Source organism: Mandrillus leucophaeus, unplaced genomic scaffold (genome assembly GCF_000951045.1).
Source record: "Mandrillus leucophaeus isolate KB7577 unplaced genomic scaffold, Mleu.le_1.0 Scaffold123, whole genome shotgun sequence".
In the NCBI taxonomy this organism is placed as follows: Eukaryota; Metazoa; Chordata; class Mammalia; order Primates; family Cercopithecidae; genus Mandrillus; species Mandrillus leucophaeus.
Genome location: NW_012100654.1, coordinates 6,396,359 through 6,420,848, shown reverse-complemented (window position 1 = coordinate 6,420,848; position 24,490 = coordinate 6,396,359). Strand labels below are relative to the sequence as shown.

General features: G+C 38.5%; 1 protein-coding gene across 2 annotated transcripts in view; it reads left to right on the top strand.

The window, feature by feature from the left end:
* Positions 1-10,813, top strand: part of GTF2E1 (general transcription factor IIE, polypeptide 1, alpha 56kDa) — a 45,989-nt gene extending 35,176 nt beyond the window's left edge. For both annotated transcript variants that reach the window (XM_011971607.1, XM_011971606.1), the window contains exons 4-5: positions 3,852-4,093; positions 8,512-10,813. In XM_011971607.1, the coding sequence (XP_011826997.1) occupies positions 3,852-4,093; positions 8,512-8,939 (670 nt within the window). In that variant the 3' untranslated portion in view covers positions 8,940-10,813. The remainder of the gene's footprint in view (positions 1-3,851; positions 4,094-8,511) is intronic.
* Positions 10,814-24,490: the final 13,677 nt, after the last annotated feature.

The window sequence follows — 24,490 nt, the reverse complement described above, 5'->3', positions numbered from 1 at the left end:
CTTTTAAGTTATATTGTAGCTCTAACATACAAGCTTATGAGGGAAATTGATTTTACAAAAGTACAAAATTTTCTAAGCTTATGGAGGGGATTATTTCATGTTGAAGTATGCATCAGTGTACTATCTGATTTCTTCCTACACAATATACCATCTGAATTATTCTGATGTTTCCTCTCCTACCTGTAGTTATTTGTCCTGTTTATCAAGATGCTTCTCCACTACAATAGCATTCAGTCACCCACCACCACTGACTTCCTGTCTCTAATGTTCTCCACCTACCACAATCCAGCTCCCCTTCCAGGATCTTTATTTCGATATCCCCCACTCACTGCAGGCCTGAGATGAGTCTTAGTGGTACAGTGACACCAGAGGCCCAACAGCAGTTCTCTGTATCAAGTCACCTTCTTCTCATCAGGAATGATGGTGACTCCAGGGATGAAGAAGAACCAGGAAGTAGAGGAAATAAACCGATCAGGAAAAAAGGATACCCAACAATCTGGCCATTAAGAAGAAAGGGAGGAAATGGAGGCAGACAAGACAGACAGAATGGGGTTCCTAGAGCTGCCAGCCAGACCAAAGTAAAACCGTTTCCATGTGGTCAGGAAAAAAAACATTAGGTTAGAAGATGTTACTGAGGTTATAATATCCCCACCAAAGCATGTGACAAATTCCACTCCTTGTATATAACATCCTGGAGGTGATATTGATTTGGCCTTTCTATACTATAGGAGTATGGAGTTTTGAAATGGCCCATCCTGCCTCAGTACAAGAGAAGAAGCATCAGTAGAGTGGTATGGGAGCTCAGAGATGATAGCTTTTTTTTTTTTTTTTTAATAAGTGGCAATATTGTTAGTTTGATTACTGATCTGTAATCAGTTAAATTGTAGCTTGTCCCTAGGTCAGAAACCAGGGGCTATCTCTGCAGAACTGTCAGCAGGCCTAACCCAAGAGTTGATGGACAATTCTGTCCTTTCAGCAAGTCAACCTATTGATGATATATAAAAATCTTCCTGTCTTTCTAAAGTGGAATTCTTTGCTAGTAATCCCTTTTTCATCATCTCTTAACACCTTAAAGATCTTTAAAAATTTAGTTTTGAAATAATCTTCCCCTCTCATCTCTGAACAGGAGTTATATTTTTTTAAAAGTTCTAAAATTTCTTAAATAATGTAAAAAGATTCAAACATGAATTGTCATTTTTGTCATCTTCAATTAAAATTGTTCCAGATTTTAAAATTTGTTTGACTTGTGGTCAAATGTCTGCTGCCTCACACTGGAATAAAACCCATCTTGAATTTCTGTGACAGAATACTGAAAACAAAAGACTTTTTAAAAGTACTCTTGTGTTAACATTTATTTTAATTGTTCTGTTCTTGCTCTCTAGCTTTCTTGTTTTTCTCAAAGTACTCCTCATACCTTCATGAGATAGTCTTTGTAGTCAATGCTAAAGATAGAGAATAGAGAAAAACTCTGTGTTCAGGATTATATATAAAGAGAAACAGTAACCTCAGAGTGAGTGAGTCATTTAAGTCTGGATCAAGGAAAGATAAGGATGTGGTTGGCCAGATCAGAGAAATATGCCTATTCTGTCTCTCCCAGGTGGGGTTAGCTAACTCGGGGAGATACATTTTGGGGTGGTGGATATATAGAGCAGACTCAGCACATCAAGATGGGGGTGTTGGCTGAGGATAGAAGAGGCATTGAAAGGAGTCAGAGAGACAAATGGGTGCAGGAGGAGAGGCCAGAATGTAGAGTAAGCCCAGAAACATAAAAAACCAGATCAGACCAAGAGAGAAGAGAAAGAAAAGTGAATGCTGAAGGAGACAAAAGTTCAAAAAGCCAACCTATACAAAGTAAGCAGCATCATATTACAGTGACGGCAGCAACACAGCCTTTAAAAGATCACCCAGAACAGATGGAAGATAGAAAATGACTAGGGACAGTTAATGGTTAAATTGAGATGAACGAGAAATGATACACAAAGTAACATCAATGAATGCAGAAAGAAATAGCAGAGAGAAGCCAGTTATTTGCATTTGCAATTGTAGCATAAGACTTCAGAATATAGCAAAAAAAAAAAAAAAAAAAAAAAAAGATGGTTTGGATATGTTTACAGAGAGATGCCTCATAGTCCTAGATTTAGAGAGCAAATAACTGGTAGAAAGTAGGAGCAGTGAGGAGGCAAAAGAAGTGATTGAGACATGGAACAGGTAGAACAGGCACCAGGAAGAAAAAGGCTGTGGGAGAAAGTGGTTTACAAAGTAGCCCTGGGAACAGAGGTGGAATAATGAAAAGAATGCAAAGGCAGTACCTGGAAGGCATGGATTAAATGACTGGATCAGTGTGGACTGGACAACTGGAAATAACATTATTTTTTTGTTGCACAAGTAGCAGTGGCCCTATAGATATCCAGAGGTAGGACAGGATAGGTGGGATAGCTAAGCCCAAGTTTACCTCCAGAGGATGGTCAGAAACAGTGCAATTAGGGAAAGATGTGATGGGCTAATCAGATACACGGACACAGACCTCAGCTAAGTATGAGTTAGAAAACCCTGGTAGATAAGAAGTGACCCGGAAAGAAGTGAAGAGTAAGGGAGTCAGCAGAGATGAAGTAAGACAAAAGTGAAGGCAAAATAGTGAATGGCTTAGGAGGAAAGACTAATGAAGTTATTTATTAGATTCAGAATGAGTCGACGCTTCACACGGGAGATAATTCAGGATCCGTGGAAAAGAGTGAGAAAAATGGATGAAAAATAAAGGAGAGACGTGAGGCCAGGTCAGTCATGGACACTGAAAGAAACACCCAAAAGGTTTGGAGTGAGCAGGCAGTTCAAGAAACATGAAGATGGTTACAGGATAAAAAATAGCTGTCTGGACAGAGGGAGGTGGAGAAGCATATGTAGAAGTTGAGATGGAAAGCATCAGTAGCAGGCAGAGAAAGGCATGAGCTCAGAGAATCAGGATATTCAAAAGAATTTGGAACAGATTGAGAGTGAAACAGGCAGATAAAATGGGGAACCATCAGAAATACTGAAAACTTGGCCTAACACAGAGGCGGGGGGGAACATAAGTGCCTAGAAGATAAGGACGTGATCAGACTTGGAACAGGCTAACAGACAAAAAAGATCATGGGTGGTAAAAGTAAAAAGCAAAACAAAATAGACTGAGTGAAACAGACCTTTGTCACTGCAGAGTAGAATCTGGTTGGGGATGGATACAGAGTATCAGCATAGATGTGGAGATAGAAAGATACAACTCCATAGAAAAGAAGCTAGTCTCTGCAAAGGATTATACCTTATTCCATGGGTGGCCAGAGAAGAACACTACTTGAGGTCAGTCTTTGTAGAATAGTTTTCTAGCTTTTTCCATGATCAGCACACAAAAGAAAGGAAAAAGCACATAGAACCACTTTGAATTATTCTGGGTTGAGCTGAGATAACATTTTTAAAAATTCAGTGTGTTTTGTTTTTGTTTTTTATACAAAATACTGGGAGAGATTTTTGCCAGACTAGTGGCTTTAAGTAGATGATGTCACCATATCACTCTCTCCTTCTCCAAGTATTAATAGATTTATTGAAACATCTTAAATCTATAAAACCTCAGTCATTTATATACACCAGAGGATCCTGTGTTTGAGGAACTTAAATATAAATATGATGTGTTTTTCTAACACATGCACCTTTTACCCTGAGGTTTAGAAGCCCTTTCTTGGCCTTGTTGAAGCATGTGTGCATGATTACTAAATAGCATTTACATGTAGTATTTCAGTAATTGCCTCCCCAGCTGCCCTTCTTTTCCAACATCAAGACATTAATTTTTCTTCTTCCTATATTCCTCTATTCTTTTTATATAGCAAGGACCATGCAGCAACTACTGCTGGAGCTGGTAGCCTGGCAGGTGGGCACCACCGGGAAGCATGGGCCACCAAAGGTCCTTCCTATGAGGACTTATACACTCAGAATGTTGTCATTAACATGGATGACCAAGAAGATCTTCATCGAGCCTCACTGGAAGGGAAATCTGCCAAAGAGAGGCCCATTTGGTTGAGAGAAAGCACTGTCCAAGGGGCATATAGTTCTGAAGATATGAAAGAAGGTAAGAGTAGAAGTCAGCAAAATGGATATGTCTTAGGTTCAGTAGAACATGAACTTGGTTTAGTGGGAAGCTGCCTGAGCGATTCTGGATCTGTTCTACAGAACAATTAATTGCATTATATTAGGAAGTAAGAAATTGAGCAATAAGATAAAAACCAACTAGTATACTTGCATTGCCCTTCAACTTAGTGAAAATAACAAATAGCCTTTTACATTTTCAATTTTAGATTTGAAAAATTGTCGTCATTTTATCTTAATTTCTTGGAAAAATGCTACCTATTGTTTTCAAGGTAGCCATACTCACCTCTCCTTTAATCTTATATTACCCTGACTTATATGCATTTAATTTTTCTGAATTGGGAGCCAAAACTATACACTCCCCCAAACTTTATGTTGTTTCTTCATAAATACCAAGGAGTGTGTGCTACCTGAAATATATACAAAGAGTCCACATGAGTAAAGGATTGAGCATTCTCACAGTCCAAGACGGTTAGCAGAACTTTGTTCTAGAGGATTTTGGAAATTTCTGAGCCATAAAGGGTTATGAATTGCATACTAATCTTCAGAAGTTAGAGAACTGCAAGATTTTACTTTTTTAGTCTAAGTTACTGGATTCAGGACTTTGAGTGATGATAGTTTACGAGTATGTAGAAAATGGGAGGCGAAAATGGATGACGATGACTCAAGCTGGAAAGTAGAGAGGAAAGGTGTCTCTATTTCTGGCTGGATTTTATCAGTGTAACAATCTATGTGCTGCTACTCCCAAGTTAATATATCGTTACTAACATATCACCAAACTCAGGTTACTAACATATCACCTGAGTTTGGTGATCTGTTAGTGCCAAAGAATAATCAGTAACTGAAAACCACTTGTTTTTTGACCTTTCTCCTAGCCTCTTTTCCCTTCGGTATTAGCATTTAGTATATGTATATACTAGAAACCATGAAGGTAATGTGGAGTTTGGTAGTGATGGTAAAGCAGCTAATACCTCTACTGTGCTTCTCTTTGATATATTAATTTTAATAAGAAAAAATTTTCCAAGGTAACCATACTTTACCTTCCTTCTTCCTCTGATTAGCCTGCCACGTTGGTTTTTTTGACGGAGTCTCGCTCTGTTGCCTAGGTTGAAGTGCAGTGGTGCGATCTTGGCTCGCTAAAACCTCTGCTTTCCGTGTTCAAGTGATTATCTTGCCTCAGCCTCCTGAGTAGCTGGGATTACAGGAGCAAGCCACCATGGCCAGCTAATTTTTGTATTTTTAGTAGAGATGGGGTTTCGCCATGTTGTCCAGGCTGGTCTCAAACTCCTGACCTCAACTGATCTGCCTGCCAAAGTGCTGGGATTACAGGCATGAGCCAGTGTGCCCAGCCTGTTGTGCTATTTACATTCAAGTTGTTTTAGATTATACAGTAGTTAGGCTATACTACTATTTAATAAATTTGTTTTTCCCACCTTGGCTCTTGCCTGTTTTTAAAGCAGCCTTCTTTTCTTTGAACTTAGGAAGAAAACTGAATAAAATAAAACTATTATTAACCAACATTATATTATTAAGCTCATAAGTTTAACATTCTAGTTTACAGTTCCTAGAATGATAGAATATGAATCGTATGGGCCTTAAATAAGTTATCTGGTCTACTTAAGTTTTATAAATATTTATTTCAACATAAAATAGGATAGTATATTGTCATGTCTAAATTTGTCTTAAGTTTCTTGATAGTAGAGCAGACTCTATCCAGTGAATGTATGAAGTGGGTCTTACACTTGATTTTCCTCAAACTTCAAGTCATGTTGATATCTTTCACAACTGTATTAACTTCAGTCATGTTCTCATTACCATACTGAAGAAAGTTCTAATTCCTTTTGATTATGTTTTCCTTAAACAGTTCTCTTTTCCACTGTTACCACCTCCTACCGTTTTTGTTTATTTTTGTCTTTTTCTGGACCATCTCTAATTGTAATATACTTTACTTGAGACATAGTGACCAGAATGATACATGTTGTTCATGTATGGATTCACCATTGATTTGAGTTTTATTTCCAGTATATCTTTCTGGTTTTTACTTGAGATTTTCTTTTTTGCTTTGGTTCTGGAAGCATGTTAAGACCAAAAACTTTAGAAACACATAGAGGTACTTTTTAGGATCTTTTCTGCCTTGAATTCAATAGCTTGGATCATATCTTTCAGTATATTTTAGATTATTTTTCTGTAGGCAGATTTTCTTGCACTTGCTGAAATAGAAATAGATCTGCTACTTTTCTGCCCACGTATACAACCTTCAGCTCTTCCTATGTTTTTTTGCTGCAATTTGGCCTTTCGGTACCCACAATTGTTTAGCATCAATTCCGTGAATATAGTTTCCCAGTATACATCTTCTTTGTAATTTATAACTCTGTTGAAAAAGACTGTTCCTAGAACCACTGTTTCTACTTTACCATCCAGAAATTAGCTCACTCATTTATCCTTGTTTTTTGTTTTCTGTCTTCATCTGTAACAGAATAATTCTTTTTTTCTCCAAACCTCTCAAGACCCTTGTCGAAATCTGTTACATGTGACTTAATTTAGTTTACAAAACTAATTTTCTTTTTCCCTAATTTTATATTTAAATATTAATCAAAATAGTGTGTTGATATTATTAAATTATTTGGAACATTCTTTTAGGAGCAATTATTGTTTTAAAGGCTTGCATGCATTCCCTCTTTTCTTTCTGTTGTAATGCTGCATTGGCAGTAAGCTCTAGGGAGGAGGTTCAGCCTTTGACAATATTTTGAAGTAGTTAAGTTTGATTTTAACTCTCATTTTGACAGTCATGTTACCAAAAGCCCCTTTTCTCTGACCTAAGTTTTTAACTTATCTGTTTCTATTTCCCTTTCTGTCTCTCACCTGCCCAGTATCTCATTTTAGGAGTTCTGTGCTTTCTAAAATATCCAGGGTTTTAGCTAATTCATTCTAATGTGTTAATGAAAAGATGTTTTCACTTTATCCATAGTCAAAATTGACCATTTCTGCGCCTTCTCGTGATAGTGATGGTGATGATGATGATGATAGGTAGGTAGATAGACAGACAACACTATTCTAAGTGCCAGGCCCATTCTAGACACTTCACAGACATTCACTTAATCCCCACAGTAATCTAGTGAAGTAAATACTATTTTCCCCCTTTCTGTCCTTGAGAAAATTGAAGTGGAGAGATGAAATAACTTGGCCAAAACATATGGCTAAATAGTGTTAGGATTCGAATTAGGGAGTCAGGTTCCAAACAATACTTTTAATCTTTTTATATATTTTAAATGACAGTATGTTTGGTAGTAGTATCAGAATGCAGAATGCAGATAGTTTTCTTAAATATTTCATCTGCAGTATATCAGGTAAGATATGTACGCAAAATGATAGGAGGTGTGTGGTGAAAGAAGCTTCATTCCTAAAATTAGATTCTTTCTTTATAAAGAGTTTGAAGTATGCCTAGTTTGCTTCATGAAAATAAAACTCACATTTATTCACTCATTTGTCAAATGTTTATTCAGTGCCTAACAGAGTGGCAGGTACTATCCAGGTAAATGGGATATATCCATGAATAAACAAGATAAATATCTGTTGTGGTGGAACCTACACCCTTGGAAAGGGGATGACAAAGACAATAGATGTAAGTTATTCATTATGTTAGGAAATAAGTGCTATGGGGGAAAAATAGAGCATTGGGAATGTAGGGATGGGATACATTTAAAAGGTAACATTTGAATAAAGACATGAAAGATGGAAGGGAGTTAACTGTGTGAGTACCTAAAGGAAAAATATTCCAGGCAGAGGGAACAGGCAGTGCAAAGGCCCTGAGGTAGGAGTGTGTCTGATATGTACAAGGAATACCATGGAGGCTACTGTGACTAGACGAGAATGAGCAGGGGAAATAAATAAGAGGTAGATGGTCAGGAAGGATTCCAGATGATGTGGTATCCTATAGGCCATTGCAAAGCTTTTGGCTTTTACCTTGAGTGAGATAAAAAGCCATGTTTTGATTTTCTATTATGCCAGCTACCGTAGTCGAGTCGATTCTTCATAGACATTATTGTTTATGTTTTTATCCAGAATCTTAGAAAGTCGATGCTTTTATCACTTCATTTTACAGAAAAAGGTATTGAAGTTTAGAGATTAAATAACTTGCCCAAGATGCTTGTGTATAGAAGAACCAGGATTCAACTCTATGCTATAATACTGTTAAAGCCGATGTACTTGACCATTATACTACTTAAGTTCCAGTTTGTAAGAAATATTTTGAATATTTTATGGATAGCAGCTCAAAAATAGAACCAGTGAAGTCTGTTATTTTATTGTATCATTTAAATATATGTTAAAATATTATCTATATGTTATAAAGAAATGCCATTTATATTTAAGATTATTGACTTTCTGAGTTTTACTCCCCAGGGGGCATAGATATGGATGCATTTCAGGAGCGTGAGGAAGGCCGTGCTGGGCCTGATGATAATGAAGAGGTCATGCGAGCACTGCTCATTCATGAGAAAAAGACTTCCTCTGCCATGGCTGGTTCAGTGGGGGCAGCTGCTCCAGTGACCACTGCCAATGGCAGTGACTCGGAAAGCGAGACCAGTGAGTCAGATGATGATTCTCCACCCCGTCCGGCAGCTGTAGCTGCGCATAAACGAGAAGAGGATGAAGAGGAAGATGACGAGTTTGAAGAAGTAGCAGATGACCCCATTGTCATGGTGGCTGGCCGTCCGTTCTCCTACAGTGAAGTGAGCCAACGGCCAGAGCTAGTGGCCCAGATGACACCAGAAGAAAAGGAAGCTTATATAGCCATGGGACAACGCATGTTTGAGGACCTCTTTGAGTGAGATTTCCCTACTTCTTTCTCCTTTCTCTAATGCTTAGTTCAGAAAGAAATGTCTCATCTTTGAAGAAAAGTATTTAAGTGGCTTTCTGCCCCTCTTGATGGTGATCCTTGTGCAAAGAATGATGGTAGAGAGTTTGACTTTTATGCCAGAAACTTTCCCAGCAAGGTGGGGTGCTGGGAATCCTACCCTTCCTTGCTGTCACTACAGTACTAATATTTTACTGTATTTTCTTTTCTTTTCTTTTTCTTTTTGAGACGAAGTCTCACTCTTGTCTCCCAGGCTGGAGTGCAATGGTGCACTCTCGGCTCACTGCAACCTCTGCCTCCTGGGGTCAAGTGATTCTCCTGCCTCAGCCTCCCAAATAGCGGGGATTACGGGCACCCGCCACCACACCTGGCTACTTTTTTGTATTTTTAGTAGAGACGGGGTTTCACCGTGTTAGCCAGGATGATCTCGATCTCCTGACCTCATGATCTGCCTGCCTCAGCCTCCCAAAGTGCTGTATTTTCTTACCTAATTTTTTTCTTGCCTTATTAAGACATAATTTTCTCCCTTCTGAAATGAATGAGGGAAGTTCATAAGGTAAATCTTTCCCATCCATCTGTTTACTACAATAGGTTACAATAATTCACTGATCACATCCATTTTATCTGTTCTAGCCAGGTATTCCAAACAACTTCTTATACTGCTGCCCACCAAAGCAGCTTGCCAACAGTCAAATCATTGATTGGGGGGAAAAATCCTGAAAGTTGCTTAGAATTTGAGCATTTCCTCAAAATTGAGATAGGTCAATATGTAATGGGAGGTGGAAGTGTGTGTGGAAGGGGGATAGATATACTTGAGTCTCATGATTAATGTCTAAACCAGAATTTGTGTCTTTAGAACTGACCAGACTGTTAGATTTAATTGTATTGCTTAATGTCTTTTGGTTTGGGTTTGGGATGATAGAAAGCAGAAAGTGTAATTGGTAAACCCTTAGGAAGAAACTAGAAAAACACGGACATTGGACGAGAAGTCTGTGTAAAGGGTTGAAGAGTGACAAACATTGAGAACAGTGCCTTAGAACTGTGTCAGTTAGTCTGATTTGCAAGCCTTTATATAAAGCTGAGACTGGTCCTGGTTTTGTTCCCTTTGGGTACAGACCTCTTGTCAGTGCTATAAATTGTTTAATGAGGCCATTCCAGCAGAAATCAACATAGAATAATTGATTACTCTTCTCTGTCACTCTTCCTCTTTCTAAACATCATTGAAGGCTGTCTCTCTTTTGATTCTTGTCAGACATGGTATTTTAGGGTACATCCAGTATACCATTGAGCATTGTAACCTCAACAAACAGTTTATTTGGGGTTCTGATGTGTAGCATGGTATTTTCCCTAAGGCAGAACTCTAAAGAACTTTCACACAAGGGTCTATAACAATTGTATATCTTAAAATATTTTTCCTTGCATTGTAATTTTTAAGTATTTATCATTTTATAGTACACGTGTAAAGGATATATGAGCCTTGTATGGAGTGATGTTTCATTTACCTGGGTTGTATTAATGACTGAATGTTGACAATAAATCTATTTTATACTGACTGAAATTTGTTCATTTCAAGCCCTGTAACATCTTGGAGCATATTAAAATGAAAATTCTTCCCATTAAAAAATGTTAAAGACTTTTTTATTAGTCATATTTTAAATAATAGATGCATCATATGGGATCTAAACTTTTTGTGCAGTAACATACCTTTGTACCTTGTATACGTATTCAACTTTTACACTTGATCTTAGCCAAAAGACCAGGAAGCAATGTTATTCAGCTTTAAACATTGTTTTTTAAACTTTTATAGTTCTAGAAGTTAATTTAAATAAAATGGTAATCAGATGTTAATTTTTAAAATGTAGTTAATTTTTTAAACTATTTTTTGTGAGTGTGTTCGTGTGTATGTAGAATTCGTGTTATGAAAAAATGTCACAAGCGAATATGGAGATAAGAATAAAGGTATTCATTGCAGCAGTATTTGAAATAGAATAAAAAGATAGATACACTCACTAAATCTGTATTTCGTCCTAAGTACTCAGGACACCAAGGCAGGAGGATTGTGTAAGCCAGGAGTTCAAGGCTAGCCTGGGTAACATAATGAGATCCCATCCCTCCCCCAAAAAGAATGTATTGAGAGGAAAAGATATCCATAATGTGTTAAATATTGGATTCAGTTTTTCTAGGGGAGTGTGTATTGCGTGTGTGTGTGTGTGCGCGTGTGCGTGTGAAGGAGAAAGTAGCTAACGTATAGTGAACTATGTGCCAGACACTATTTTAAGTGCTTTATATATGTTAACTCATTCAATCTTTTATAATACATCTGTGAGGTAGGTATACATATATAAATATATATATGAATTAGGGATGACAATTACAGTGATCTTAATATGTTGTTATGAGAAAGATATTTTTATTTTGAAAGAGAATCAAACACATTTAATGAAAGAAATAGTAGAGTGTCAAAAGCAAGGTCTTTTTAGGTTAATGCTAGGATTTTTAGGTGAGTAGGCCCTCAGTTAAGTAAAATGAAAAAATCCAGAGTTTATCATTTTTTTGGATAAACATCTCTAAATTACTCAAAATCAATGGGAAGATATAATTTAATAGGTAACTATCCCCCATTCAGTGACATCTAATAAGACTCAATAGAATTTATATTACTTTATCAGATAGGTTTATCTCTTGAGTGGCAAAATAATCTGGTGAGGAGAGACAGTCAGTGACAGAAGGACCAAAAATGGCAGCCCTGCCGATTAGCCTCTGAAGCTCTAGTAAGGGCAGGCTCACACCCAAGGTTGGTAGATACATGTAGTCGCTGTGTCTCTTGACCCCAGGAAAGCTAGAGTCATCACCACACACAGCCCATAAGCGATGATGGAGGAGCTTGGTTTCCCTGAATGTGGTTGACTATATTCGTGTATCTCAAGTGTCAGCTGAACAAGTGTCCCAGCTTTCCCACTGTCCTTTAAGATTTAAATAGAACTTTTTATCCTAACATGTTGGACTACTTCTTCTAGTATCATTTCTTTTGGGAGATGACAGTTTTTTGCAGGTGGTAGGGGACAGGGGAGTATAGGCAGGGAGCTTGTATCCTCTGGCTTCGCCTTTCTGCTTCCCTGGCTTTTCCATCTCTCCTCTACACCACCTGTCCTTGACCCCCCAGTACCATCGACATAAGTTTGTGTAGCAGATCTTCCCTGAAGCTTTTACAGTAGAGAGCAAAAGGAGCGGGGCAATGAGAGAGGGATTTTTGTTTCTGTGTTCCTTTTATTTTTAGTTGACATATAATAATTGTACATATTTGTGGGATGCAGAGTGATTATTTCTTCCAACCTTTAGGCTCAGGGGTATATGACATGCAGGTTTCTTATATGGGTAAATTGCGTGTCATGGAGTTTGGTGCACAGATTATTTTGCCACCCAGGTAATAAACACTGCATCTGATAAGTAGTTTTTCAGTCGTCACCCTCCTCTCACCCTCCACTCTCAAGAAGGCCCTGGTGTCTGTTGTTCCCTTCTTTGTGTCCATGTGTACTCAGTGTTTAGTTCCCACTTATAAGTAAGAACATGGGGTGTTTGGTCTTGATTCTTGCATTAATTCAGCTGGGATAATGGCCTCCAGCTCCATCCATGTTGCTGCAAAAGACAGGATCTCATTCTTTTTTATGGCTGCATAGTGTTCCATGGTGTGTATGTACCACATTTTCTTTATCCAGTCCACCAGTGATGGGCATGTGTTTTTATGGTAGAATGACTTATATTTCCTTGGGTATAAATATACCCAGTAATGGGATTGCTGAGTTAAATGGTAGCTCTATTTGGGGTGTTTTTTTGTTTGTTTTTTTTTTGAGACAGCCTCTCTCTTGCGCAGGCTGGAGTGCAGTGGCATGATCTTGGCTGGTGTGCTGCAGCCTCTTGAGTAGCTGGGATTACAAGTGTGCACCACTACGCCCAGCTAATTTTTATATTTTTAGTAGAGAAGGGGTTTCACCATGTTGGCCAGGCTGGTCTTGAACTGACCGCAGGTGATCCACCCGCCTTGGCCTCCCAAAGTGCTGGGATTACAGGTGTGAGCCACCATGCCTGGCCAATTTCTGTATTTTTAGTAGAGACAGGGTTTCACCTTGTTGGCCTGGCTGGTCTCTGACCTCAGGTGATCTGCCTGCCTCGGCCTCCCAAAGTGTGCTGGGATTACAGGTGTGAGCCACCATGCCCAGCCCAATAGCTCTGTTTTAAGCTCTTTGAGAAATTTCCAGACTGCATTCCACAGTGGCTGAACTAGTTTACATTCCCACCAGCAATGTATAAGCCTTCCCTTTTCTCTGCAAGCTTGCCAGCATCTGCTCTTTTTGACTTTTTAATAATAGCCATTCTGACTAGTGTGAGATGTTGTCTCATTGTGGTTTTGATTTACATTTCTCTAATGATTAGTGATACTGAACATTTTTGTATATGCTTGTTGGCCACGTGTATGTTTTCTTTTGAGTAATGTCTATTTTTTTTGCCCATTTTTTAAATGGAATTGTTCATTTTTTGCTTGTTGATTTAAGTTCCTTATCGATTCTGGATATTAGACCTTTGTTGAATGCATAGTTTGCAAATATTTTCTCTATTCTGTAGGTTGTTTACTCTGTTGATAGTTTCATTTGCTGTGTAGAAGTTCTTAAGTTTAATTGGGTCCCATTTGTCAGTTTTTGTTTTTATTGCAATTTTTTTTTATTATTATACTTTTAGGTTCTAGGGTACATGTGCACAATGTGCAGGTTTGTTACATATGTATACATGTGCCATGTTGGTGTGCTACACCCATTAACTCGTCATTTACATTAGGTATATCTCCTAATGCTATCCCTCCCCCTTGAACAATGCATTTGTTTTTGACATCTTCATTGTAAAATTTTTGCCTGGGCCTATGTCCAGAATGGTATTAAATAGGTTTTCTTCTAGAGTTTTTGTAGTTTTAGGTTTTATATTTAAGTCTTTCATTCATCTTCAGTTGATTTTTGTATGTGATGAAAGGAAGGGGTCCAGTTTCAGTCTTCTGCATATGGCTAGCCAGTTATCCTAGCACCACTATATTGAATAGGGAGTCCTTTCCCCATTGCCTGTTTTTGTTGACTTTGTCACAAAGATTGGATGATTGTCGGTGTGTGACTTTATTTCTGGGTGTCCTGTTTTCTGTTCCATTGGTCTATGTGTCTGTTTTTATACCAGTACCATGCTATTCTGGTTACTGTAGCATTGCAGTATAGTTTGAAGTCGGGTAGTGTGATGCCTCTGGCTTTGTTCTTTTTTCTTAGGATTGCTTTGGCTATTTGGGCTCTTTTTTGGTCTTCTCATATGCGACAATAATTCAAACCAGGTGAAGGATATTTTAATTAAGGGATTAACATAGGTGGCAGGTTTAGGATTGAGGTTGTAGCAAATCACAGCAGAAGCATGAGTTAATTTGGTTTCTCCTTCCTCATCTTGCCAAGTTACTTCATTTCTAGTCATCTGAATGCGTGAGGGAGAAATAATTGATTCATTTCATAACTTGTTGGTATTACCTGAGACAACTGGACACTGAGTGGAAACAAGTTTGGGAAGAACAGTTCATTTTATTTTCTAGCAGTTGGCTTGATGGCTGGACCACAATTGAAAGACTTACATATGTACTTTCTTATTCTCTTTATTCTTGAGTTTAAAAGTAGAAAATAACAATCAAAAAACAAATATAAAAATCCTTAGAATTTAGAAATTGGTGTAATTTCACCTTTGTTTTGTTTCCACTAAAGCTACTTTATGTCATCTCTAACAGAGCTGAGCTATCACTTTATTTTTTTTAATATCTAAAAATGAGGAAGATTTCCAGAAAAGAACTGGTGCTATAATAAATTCACTGTCAATTCTGTTGGTTCTTTCTGCTACAGAAGAAGCAAAATAAGCAGTGAACAAGATAAGTACAGGTACTTTTAAAACATCTAATGCCAAAATGGGTTGGGAAGGGGAAAGAGTTATGAAATTTTACTTCTTCCTTTGAAGAGCTAAAGGAATGAACCTATTTTGACATGTCCTCGGGGCAGGAACAAGTACCTTAGCTTCTCTTCAGAAAGAGCTTCATGACCTTCTGAGTATCAGAGGTGGCCTTTCCTATTCTAGTTGCAAAGCAGGTAGGCCTAGTACACAATCCAGTTTCGACAGTCAACCCATGTTTCCCATAATGCAGAAGTGCATAATCTCCTACCTAATGTAAATAAGTCTGAGAAATTAGTCTGGAAAGAAGGCTGGTGCCAGGTCTGAAAATCCCTTCAATCGTTGAGGCATACAGGATGGTTGTACAGTTTTTTGTTGTTAATGTTTTAATTATTTAAAAATTCATTCAATAGGAAATGTATATAGTAAAAAATGAAAACTCCCCAGCCCACCGCTGTCTTACTAGACTGAGGTAATCATTGTTGATAGTTTAATGTGTATCCTCCCAGACCTTTTCTAGGCCTTTAGAAACCACACATACATACTACAGTGCTGTTTACACAAATGGAATCATATTATACACATTGCCATTTGATTTTGAAATATCTTGGAGAGCTTTCCATTCAGTATATTTAGATCTTCATTTTAAAAAATAAAATAGAATTTTATAGTTGTATAATGGTTTATGTAAAAATTCCTTTATTGATGGGCATTTAGATAGTGTCCAGTTTTTCACTATTACATGCTGTAATCAATTACTCATTTTCATTTTCTTCGAGTATTTCTACAGAATAGAATCATAAAAAAGAAATAACCAAACAAAGGGCATGTCTATTTTAAACTCTGATATATACTGCTAAATTGCTCTTCAAAAAGATTGCTGGATAATTTTAAACAGAGGAGTAATTTGTAGTATTGATACTGGATTGGAGTTTAAACCTAGAGATTATTAAGGCCATTTCAATAGTCTTGGTAAGTAATTTAATCAAAAGACCTGAGCAAGTCAGTGGGGATGAGAAAGTGGGGACAAATTTAAGAAACTCTGGGGAGGTAAAATTAATGAGATTTGGTGACTGTTTGGATAGGGCAGTGTCTTGGATGATTCTCAGGTGTCGAGCTGGTTAGTTTTTCCATTAACGCCATAACAAATACAGAAGCAGGTTTTCCTCCTGTTCCAGACTCAGTAAATGTCACCACCATTTTACCTACAAGCTCAAGCCAAAAGTCTCAATATTTGACTATGCTTTCTTTTTTTTATCCCACATCCAACTTACCAGCAAGTCCTGTTAGACTCAAAATATTATCTGATTTTGAAAGTAGAGGTGACAGGGCTTGCTAATAAATTGAAACTATACTCTAAATCTGACTTCATTGCTCCCACCACCTCCACCCTACTCCCAGCCATGTGAACTCTCACCTTGACTACTACAGCAACCTCCCAGCTGGCCTCACTGCTTCCTTGCTTATCCCCCTCTCACACATACATGCATTTTAACCAATTCCCACACACAAAGGGATCTTTTAAATGTAAATTAGATTATCTCACTCCCCTTAAAACCCTTAATTGATTTTTCTTAGAATAACATCCAAACTTACTCTATTCAGTAGGCTTTACATGGTCTGGCCCCTGGCTAACTACATCTGCTAGTCTACTCTCTAACCATATTGACATTCTCTGTGTTTCTCAAATGTGCCAGCCTTTTTCCTGCCTTAGATCTTTGCTCTAGCTGTGTACTTCACTCTTGTCCCTGTTATTTCATTCTCAGCTTCAGCACCACCTCACAGAAGTCAGTCTTCTTTCTCTAAAGGAATCTCTTCCATTCACTATCATATTTTTGTTTTATTTTCTTCATAGAAAAATTATTTGAAATGATTTATTTGAAATGATTTATTTCTTATTTGATTGTTTATGTCTATCAACTCCTCAAAAGACTAAGCTCCTTGGGGGCATATAGAATTAATTCTGGCACATAGTAGGGTCTCAATAAATGTTGAATGGATAGATGGACAGAATTGGCACTAGGGAGAACATAGCCTTTTCTCCACCAGGGCTCATCATCTTGTTCCTGCTTGAATGGCAAGTCAGTTAATTATGTTCATTTGTGGAACATGTTACCTAGGGCTGTGTCTCCAGGACCATCAGTAGGGGATGCTGGGATATAGCTTCTAGGGCATAGCCAATGAGATGTTTAGAGGCGTTAGTACCCATTAGCTTTAATGTTTTTAGAAAAGGGAATTAAGTGAGTACTTTGTCTAGGGCTGTGGTGTTCAATAAGGTAGTTGCTAGCATGCACTTGAAACGTATCTAGTCCAAATTGAGGTAGGCTATAAATATATAATATATGCTGAATGTTGAAGACCCAGCATGAGAAGAAAGAATGTAACATATCTTAATTTGTTATATAGAATATGTATTGAAAAGAATAGCATAAATATGTTAAATTAAAGAAATACACTGTTAAAAATAATTTTACCTTTTTTTTTTTTTTTTTACTTATTTTAATATGACTGTTCAAACATGTAAGACTACATAAACGGCTCACATTTGTAGCTTAAATTCTATTTCTATTGGACAGCCCTGTTCTAGGGCATCTTCGGGTGCTAGAGTTACATGAATAACCTTATGTATTATACTTAATGATTATTTGCATTTTTCCTCACATACAAGTTTTTTACCTGAATCCTGTGCCCACCCTCCTCTCCTCCCCTACCCTCTACCTGAAAGGTAGGTTTTACTTTGTTTGTAGGTTCTTTGTTCTTGGGAATGAATGGATTTTGTTTCTGGTTTATTTTTTTCCCACTGAGGAGGTAGGTTGGGGTGGTTGGGGTAATGTGTTTTGTTTGTTGCTTTTTTCTTGAAGTAGAATAGAATGGAAGGAAACTGTAGTAATGGTGATAAGGAACTGAAATTTTTAATTACTGAGACCAATGGTGTGATATTAACAAAGCTGCTGACTTTTGGGTCACTGAGGAACCTGAGTACCCTGTGAAGCTATGCCAGAGATGGAGGAGCTAAGAGCCAGTCCTAAATCAGAGGAGAGTTGGAAGCCCAATGTGTTGATCTAGATGCATGTATTAATAGATATTGTATGTTAAATTGCTCATGTGTTTATTATCTATCCTCCCCCGCCCCACTAGAATGTACGCTCCATGACAGCAGAAGCTTTATCTTGCTTGCTCCCTGTAGTATTCTGGCTCAATGCCTGGCACATAATCATTAATAACTATTTGTTGAATGAATAAACAATTAAGTGGCAACTTCTTCAGGCCATGAGTAAACTATGGACCTTATGTAAAGGGCTTCTATTTTCCATTTATGTCATTATTTCTATACCTCATATCTGTGATGCTATTTTGTATTAATTTTTTTGTCCAGAACTTCCTGTTTGGAATGCTTACAGATAGTAAGTGCTGATCTGTGTAGCAAAGGGCATTTTCTCAGCACCTGGTGAAGCCACTTAACCAAAAATACCAAGACTTGCGCATTAATTTGTTCACTTAGTCTACCTTAAGATCACTCTTTAAAGAGGACATTTGTAAAGAACAAAGATTGCGCTGTTTGTTTTGTTTTTAAATCTAGGAGTTTTATTTTTTTCATAAAAAATGGTGGTTCTGTGGTTGCCTTCATGATATCAAAGACCCAGTTTGCTTTTATCTTTATGCTTAGCCTGCTTTGGCAAATGCTTGTTGCTTCATAATGCCTGATCTATCTTCACCTTCAGGTAGAAGGAAAGGAGGGTATTGGGGGATAAATGCGTATGCCAGCTGAGTCAGTATTCCCCCACTTTTTTGTGTGTGTGGTGAAATTCACTTAACATAAAATTAACCATTTTAAAGTGAACGATTCAGTGGCAATTAGTATATTCCTGGTATTGTGTAACCCCCACCTCTATTCAGTTGCAAACCACTTTCATCACTACAAAAGAAAACCCAGTATCTGTAAAACATTTACTCCTCATTCTCCCTTCCCCCGAACCCTTGGCAACCACCAGTCTTCTTTCTGTCTCTGTGGATTTACTTATTATGAATATTCCATATAAATGGGATCATATGGTATGTGATCTTTTATGTCTGGCTTTTTCACTTAACATGTTTTTGAGGTTTTTACATGTTGCAACATGTATCAGTATTTTGTTCCTTTTTATGGCTGAGTGGGTATCCCATTATATGTATATACCACAATTTTGTTTATCCATTCAGCTATTGATGAATTTAGGTTGTTTCCATATTTTGGCTATTGTGGATAGTGCCCCTATGAATGTTTTTGTAAGTATTTGTTTGAGTACCTGTATTCAGTTTTGGGGAGTATGTACCTAGGAACTGTTGGGTCATATGTTCTATGTTTCTGTGCTATTTCATTTTAAAGTAATACTTCTTCCTGTACTATCTGCAATAATTACTGTTATCCAATGGGGAGTAGTACAAGATGACTTGTGGATGTGGGAGTCAACACAGAATACCAGAACTCTAGGGTCTGTGACCAGAGAAGATTTCCTGGCAATAACTACAGAGGAGAGATTACTAGGAAATATGCATATGAGGTAAGAATTCAGGAATTCCAGGCCCCAACCCTCCACCCCCGGGAAGGAATTAGGTTCTCTAAGTCACCCTTTACATTTTTCCTGGGATTCAGTCTCTTAGTCAAACGATGGATTCATCCTAGCCTTCTAGCGCCTTAATCTGGAACTGTGACCTGTATGCTCCAATTCTCTGTCATAGTCAAGCCTTCAAGTACAGGATCAGCGGTGGGCTAATAGCTTCATTTGGTTAAGCATGGAGGTGAGGCCCTTCTGTTTGAACATACTTGGAACTGTACCAATATCAGGGGTGGTAGTGATGGCAGTTGTTAGCATCCAGAGGATGGATCCAGAGCAAAATTGCCTCTCACAGTATTTACGCAGTATGGAGTCAGCATTAATCAGCCCTATTCTACCAGCTTCAAAAATTGGAGGCTGGCAGCTTTTAATTTCAGGGTAGTGACCTACCTGGGAGGTCTAAAGAATGGTTCTGACAATGTTCCAAGAGAATCTTTTCCTGCTGCTGTGTGCTTGTGTGCAGGTATTATGTGTATGTAGGAGGGTGGAAAAAAGGCAAGACAGGGTGGGCCTTTATATTTAGTGTGTGGGTGGGGAGGACCTACCGTGTGGTATATGTCAGTCACATTTCACATTTCTGACAGTCTGTAACTTCTGGTAAATTTAGTGATAATTTCTTTGCTGCTTTTTTCACTGAGACGCATTAAGCTATAAAATTATTACAGTGTTATGGGCATCTGTGTCCATGTTTCCAGCATCATTTAGGCATCTGGCTGCTTCCTACTGTTGCAGCCTTCTTACCCCTCTCACCCCCTCCCCTGCCCTACCAACAGTTGGGAACAAAACACTCCCCAAGCAGAGAACGAACTGAAAGAATGTGACAGTGGCTGCTTCTCCCTCCTCAGCTACTAGTTCTCAAGAAGCATTTTGGGCCACTTTGGAAATTCTTAACTATGTCCTTGCTGCCCTCCCCCTGTTTGACTCACAGATGTCTTTCCACACCACCTCCCCATCCCCCAAAATGCACTTGGTAAGTCCCTTTCTAAACTTGCCTTTCTCCTTGAGTGATACTCTCCCTAGGCTACGCCTTGGATCCTCCCTTGATTTTCTTCCCTCCTCTGTCCTGCATCCTCTTCTCCGCAGTCATCACTTCTGGAACAAGCCTCTTAAACCTACTTCCAATGGTGAGCATGAGTGGTTTTCATGTGCTTCCCTGCAGTTTTTATTCCTTCCCCACTCTCCATCCATGTGATTCAGCTGGGATTGACACCCATCATAGTGACTGGATATGGGCTCCAGGACAATCACGTTTTTGTTGAAATGGGGGAAAAAAAAAAGCCACTCTTTTTTTCTACAAGGATTACTAAGAGACTAGAGGTGGGGAGAGACAGATTTCCAATCCTGACACTTGAGCTCCTAAATTCTGCCACGCTTGTAGCCATTCTTACCCTTACAATGATTTCCTGTTGTGTGAATCAATACATTTTATTTTATTCTTGGGCCAATCTGAGATGGGTTTTTATCCCTTGCAATTAAAAGAACTGACCAAGACAAGGCCTGTCAGCCTACTGTTATCTCCACTTCTGCAGTTCCCTCTGGGCCCTATTCAATTGGAGATAGCATCTTGCCCATATCCTTAAACTTCTCAACCCCTGCCACTGACTCACTTCAGCATTAAAATTCCTACATACACTAGGGCTTTTTAGTCTATCAAGAGGCTTTCCTGTCTAATTCGATCTTTACATAAAGCTTTGAGGAAGATAGAGGAGGAATTTTTATCCCTTTTCTTCTGCTGAGGAAACAAGTTGAAAGAAGTTTATGCTGATTTACCCGTTTCAAGCTTCAAGCTATTCGTAGTCACTGCTGGGACTCAAACCTGATTTTCCTAACTGCAGATCTAGAGTTTCTCTTCTTTTCTTTTCCTTTCCTTTCTTTTCCTTCTCTCTCTGTTTCTTTTTTGTTTATTTGAGATGGGGCCAGGTTGGCCTTGAACTCCTGGCCTCAGGCAATCTTCCCACAGTGCTAGGATTATAGGCCTGAGCCATTGGACCTGGTCTTAGAGTTCTTTCTTTTATAAATTGTGTGTTGCCTCCTCTGGGTAGAAACATGGCTCTAATGTAAACACACTGCCTTCTCCCATGGAAACCTTTTTTTAACACCTGTAAGTCCCTGTGGGACAGAAGGCCTTTGTTTCACTATCTTTCAGATTGCTGTCCTCCATTTTTCATTATTTGGATAACATTTCATCTTTGTGTACCATCTACCACGGTCTTTGTTTCTGTTACAGGTTCCTTCTCAAGGACTTATTCTAGTTTAAAAATACGACTTTTGCCCAAATTTGATTTGGGTCCTAGTGCCCATTGGAGAACCCCTTGACTTCTTCCATCCTTCAACAACCCAAGACCTCCCACAAAGCCCGTCAAATCCTTCATCATTTCTACTCTTCCTGATCTGCTTCCTATGATCCCACTCCTGGGCTGGGAAGTGCAACAGCAAAGAGACTAACGCATGCACTATTGGCCTTGCTGCCTATTTTCATCTGGGCCCTTTCTGCTGTGCAGATCTCTAGGTGGCTACATTCCTATAGTGGCTGCTTCTCAACCTTTGCCAGTCTGTTCATTGTCTTGCTTTCTCTATTTAATGTCTGAAACAAGTTTGCCTTCATAGAACTTCTATAATAAACATTATTGTTTGCCTACTTAGCATCTATTGCTTCCTTCCTTATAATATCTGATTTTTACTAAGGGATCCCCTTACCAAGGAAGTACATGTGTTTTAAGAGAAGCTAACTCTATACTCATATCCACAGTTTGTCCTGATTGAGCCAAGGGTAATTACAGTAGTAATTGGGGCTGTTCATAAATATTCTGGTTCTCCTTGGGACATAGTAGAATTCTATTTCCCAGCTTGTTGAAGTTAGGAGTGACCATATGACTTGCTTTGGTCAGTAAAATGTGAATAGGAATGATATATGTCACTTCTAGGCAAACACCTTTAAAAGCCAGCGTGTGATTCACCAGACCACCTTCCCTCTGCTGCAATGGTTGCTAAAGCCTGTGTCAAGGTGAAGCCTCCATTAGCCTCCATCTTAGGGTGACTATAATGGTAGAGCGCCCCCTGCTGACACACACTGGCATATAGTGAGAGCAATAAAATTTTAGCTGTATTAAATAGACACTGAGATTTGAGGGTTGACTGCCATTGCAGTTTAAGTCCTAACCAAAATAGTAATCACGTCCTCTAACCTGTACCTGGGTCAGGAACCTAGCCTAAGCCAAGGAATAGGTTGGAAAAAAGCTTGTGACTCAGTTGGTACACTGACATGAGAAGGGAGATTTGCTGGGGCTTTGATGAAAGAAGTAAGTTACTTTTAGGAAAGCCATCAGAAGAGATGAATCCTCTCTTTCTCTGGATGTTGTGTGTAAACGTGAAGCCTGGAATTATTGTAGTCATCTTGCTACCTGCCTGAGGATAAAGCCAATGCAGGGGGAGAGCAGTACTAAAAGAATCACAGAGAAATGAAGCCAAAGCCCTCATTGAATCATAACCAATCATTACTCTACTTCTGGACTTCTTCATTTAGGAAAACCAATAAATTTCCTTTACTGTTTAAGTCTGTTGAGTTTTCTGTTACCTGCCTCCAAAAGCATCTTAACAGTTGCAACTTCTTTCTCAGTTCTTATTTCCACTTCCCACTCTTCCATTCAGTCTAAAAGAAATAATAACTAATAATGGCATTTGTTTAGAGAAGACTTACTGTGTAGCTGACACTATACTGAGTGCTTTTCAGAAGGAGATTATCATTCCATTTCAGAGTAGCAAAATGTGAGCTCCTTGAGAGCAAGATATATGTATTTTAAAATTTGTAGTTTTTGTAGAGATGAGGTGTTGCTAGGGCTGGTCTCAAACTCCTGGCCTCAAGCAGTCCTCCCACCTTGGCCTCCCAGGTGTTGGGATTACAAGCATGAGCCACCATGCCCTACTTGTAAGAATCTTTTCTTATTTGTACATATTTGTTTTCACTGCAATTATGATACAGTACAAAGCCGGTACTGAGCAAATATTAACTGAACAAATATAAGTTGACCTTCATCCTTAAAGGCTTACAGTATTGTTGTATATTCAAGTGTTAGAAACCTGGATGATTCAAGACCAATACAAGACAGCATGTACTGTTACTAAATTGAAGATCCAAAGGGCATGGTACTAGCAGTAAAGGCTATGAAAGAAAGATATTGTTATTATCATGATTGCCTGAAGGTTGGGAGCAAAAACTTTTTGGAAAAGGTCAAATTTGATCAAAAAAGAAGGATCAGAATTGAATAGTACAGCAGATTGGGGGAGTGGATATCACCTAAAATCAGGGCAGTAACAGAAGCAATAAATAGCATGGTGTCAAAAAGAACTTGGTGCATTGAAGAGCATGCAGTATATCCAACTGAAGTGCTCAATGTTAGACCTTTTATTTCATTTTTCTAATCACAATAGACAATAGAAAGCCATTTGCCTTTGAATTGCTTGAGGTAGACTTGATATAAAAGAGGTATTGTGGCCACTACTCTGACTATATACTCAAACCCCTTGCACACAGTAGTTAATGATGTTTGTAAACTTGCAAATGCATCCATCCATGTACTGTTTCTCCCCAAAGAGAGCAGAAGCTTCCAAGGGCTTTTGTGCCAAGCATTCTGCTTCTTTCCTGGCTTTCTTAACTCAATGCTAGACACATACTGATGTACAGTAGGCCCTCAGTTAAGTACTGACTAAATTGATTCAAATTGTCTGGTTTGGGGAAAGAAGTTATGTGCCTAGTGAGCCTGGTTTCTCAGCACATTAACACTTCATCAAACCTCTGTCAGATCAGATTCTCAATAGGATATCTTAAATATATGCTATTAAAATACCTAAGTAGAAGTTCCATCTGTTTGAATAGACTGAGCCTGATGAATCAGCCAGAGAGGTGGGAGGCTGATCCAGCCAGACATGAACCCATCGGGTGGGGAACAGGCAGCTAGCTCTCCCTCCTTTTGCTACC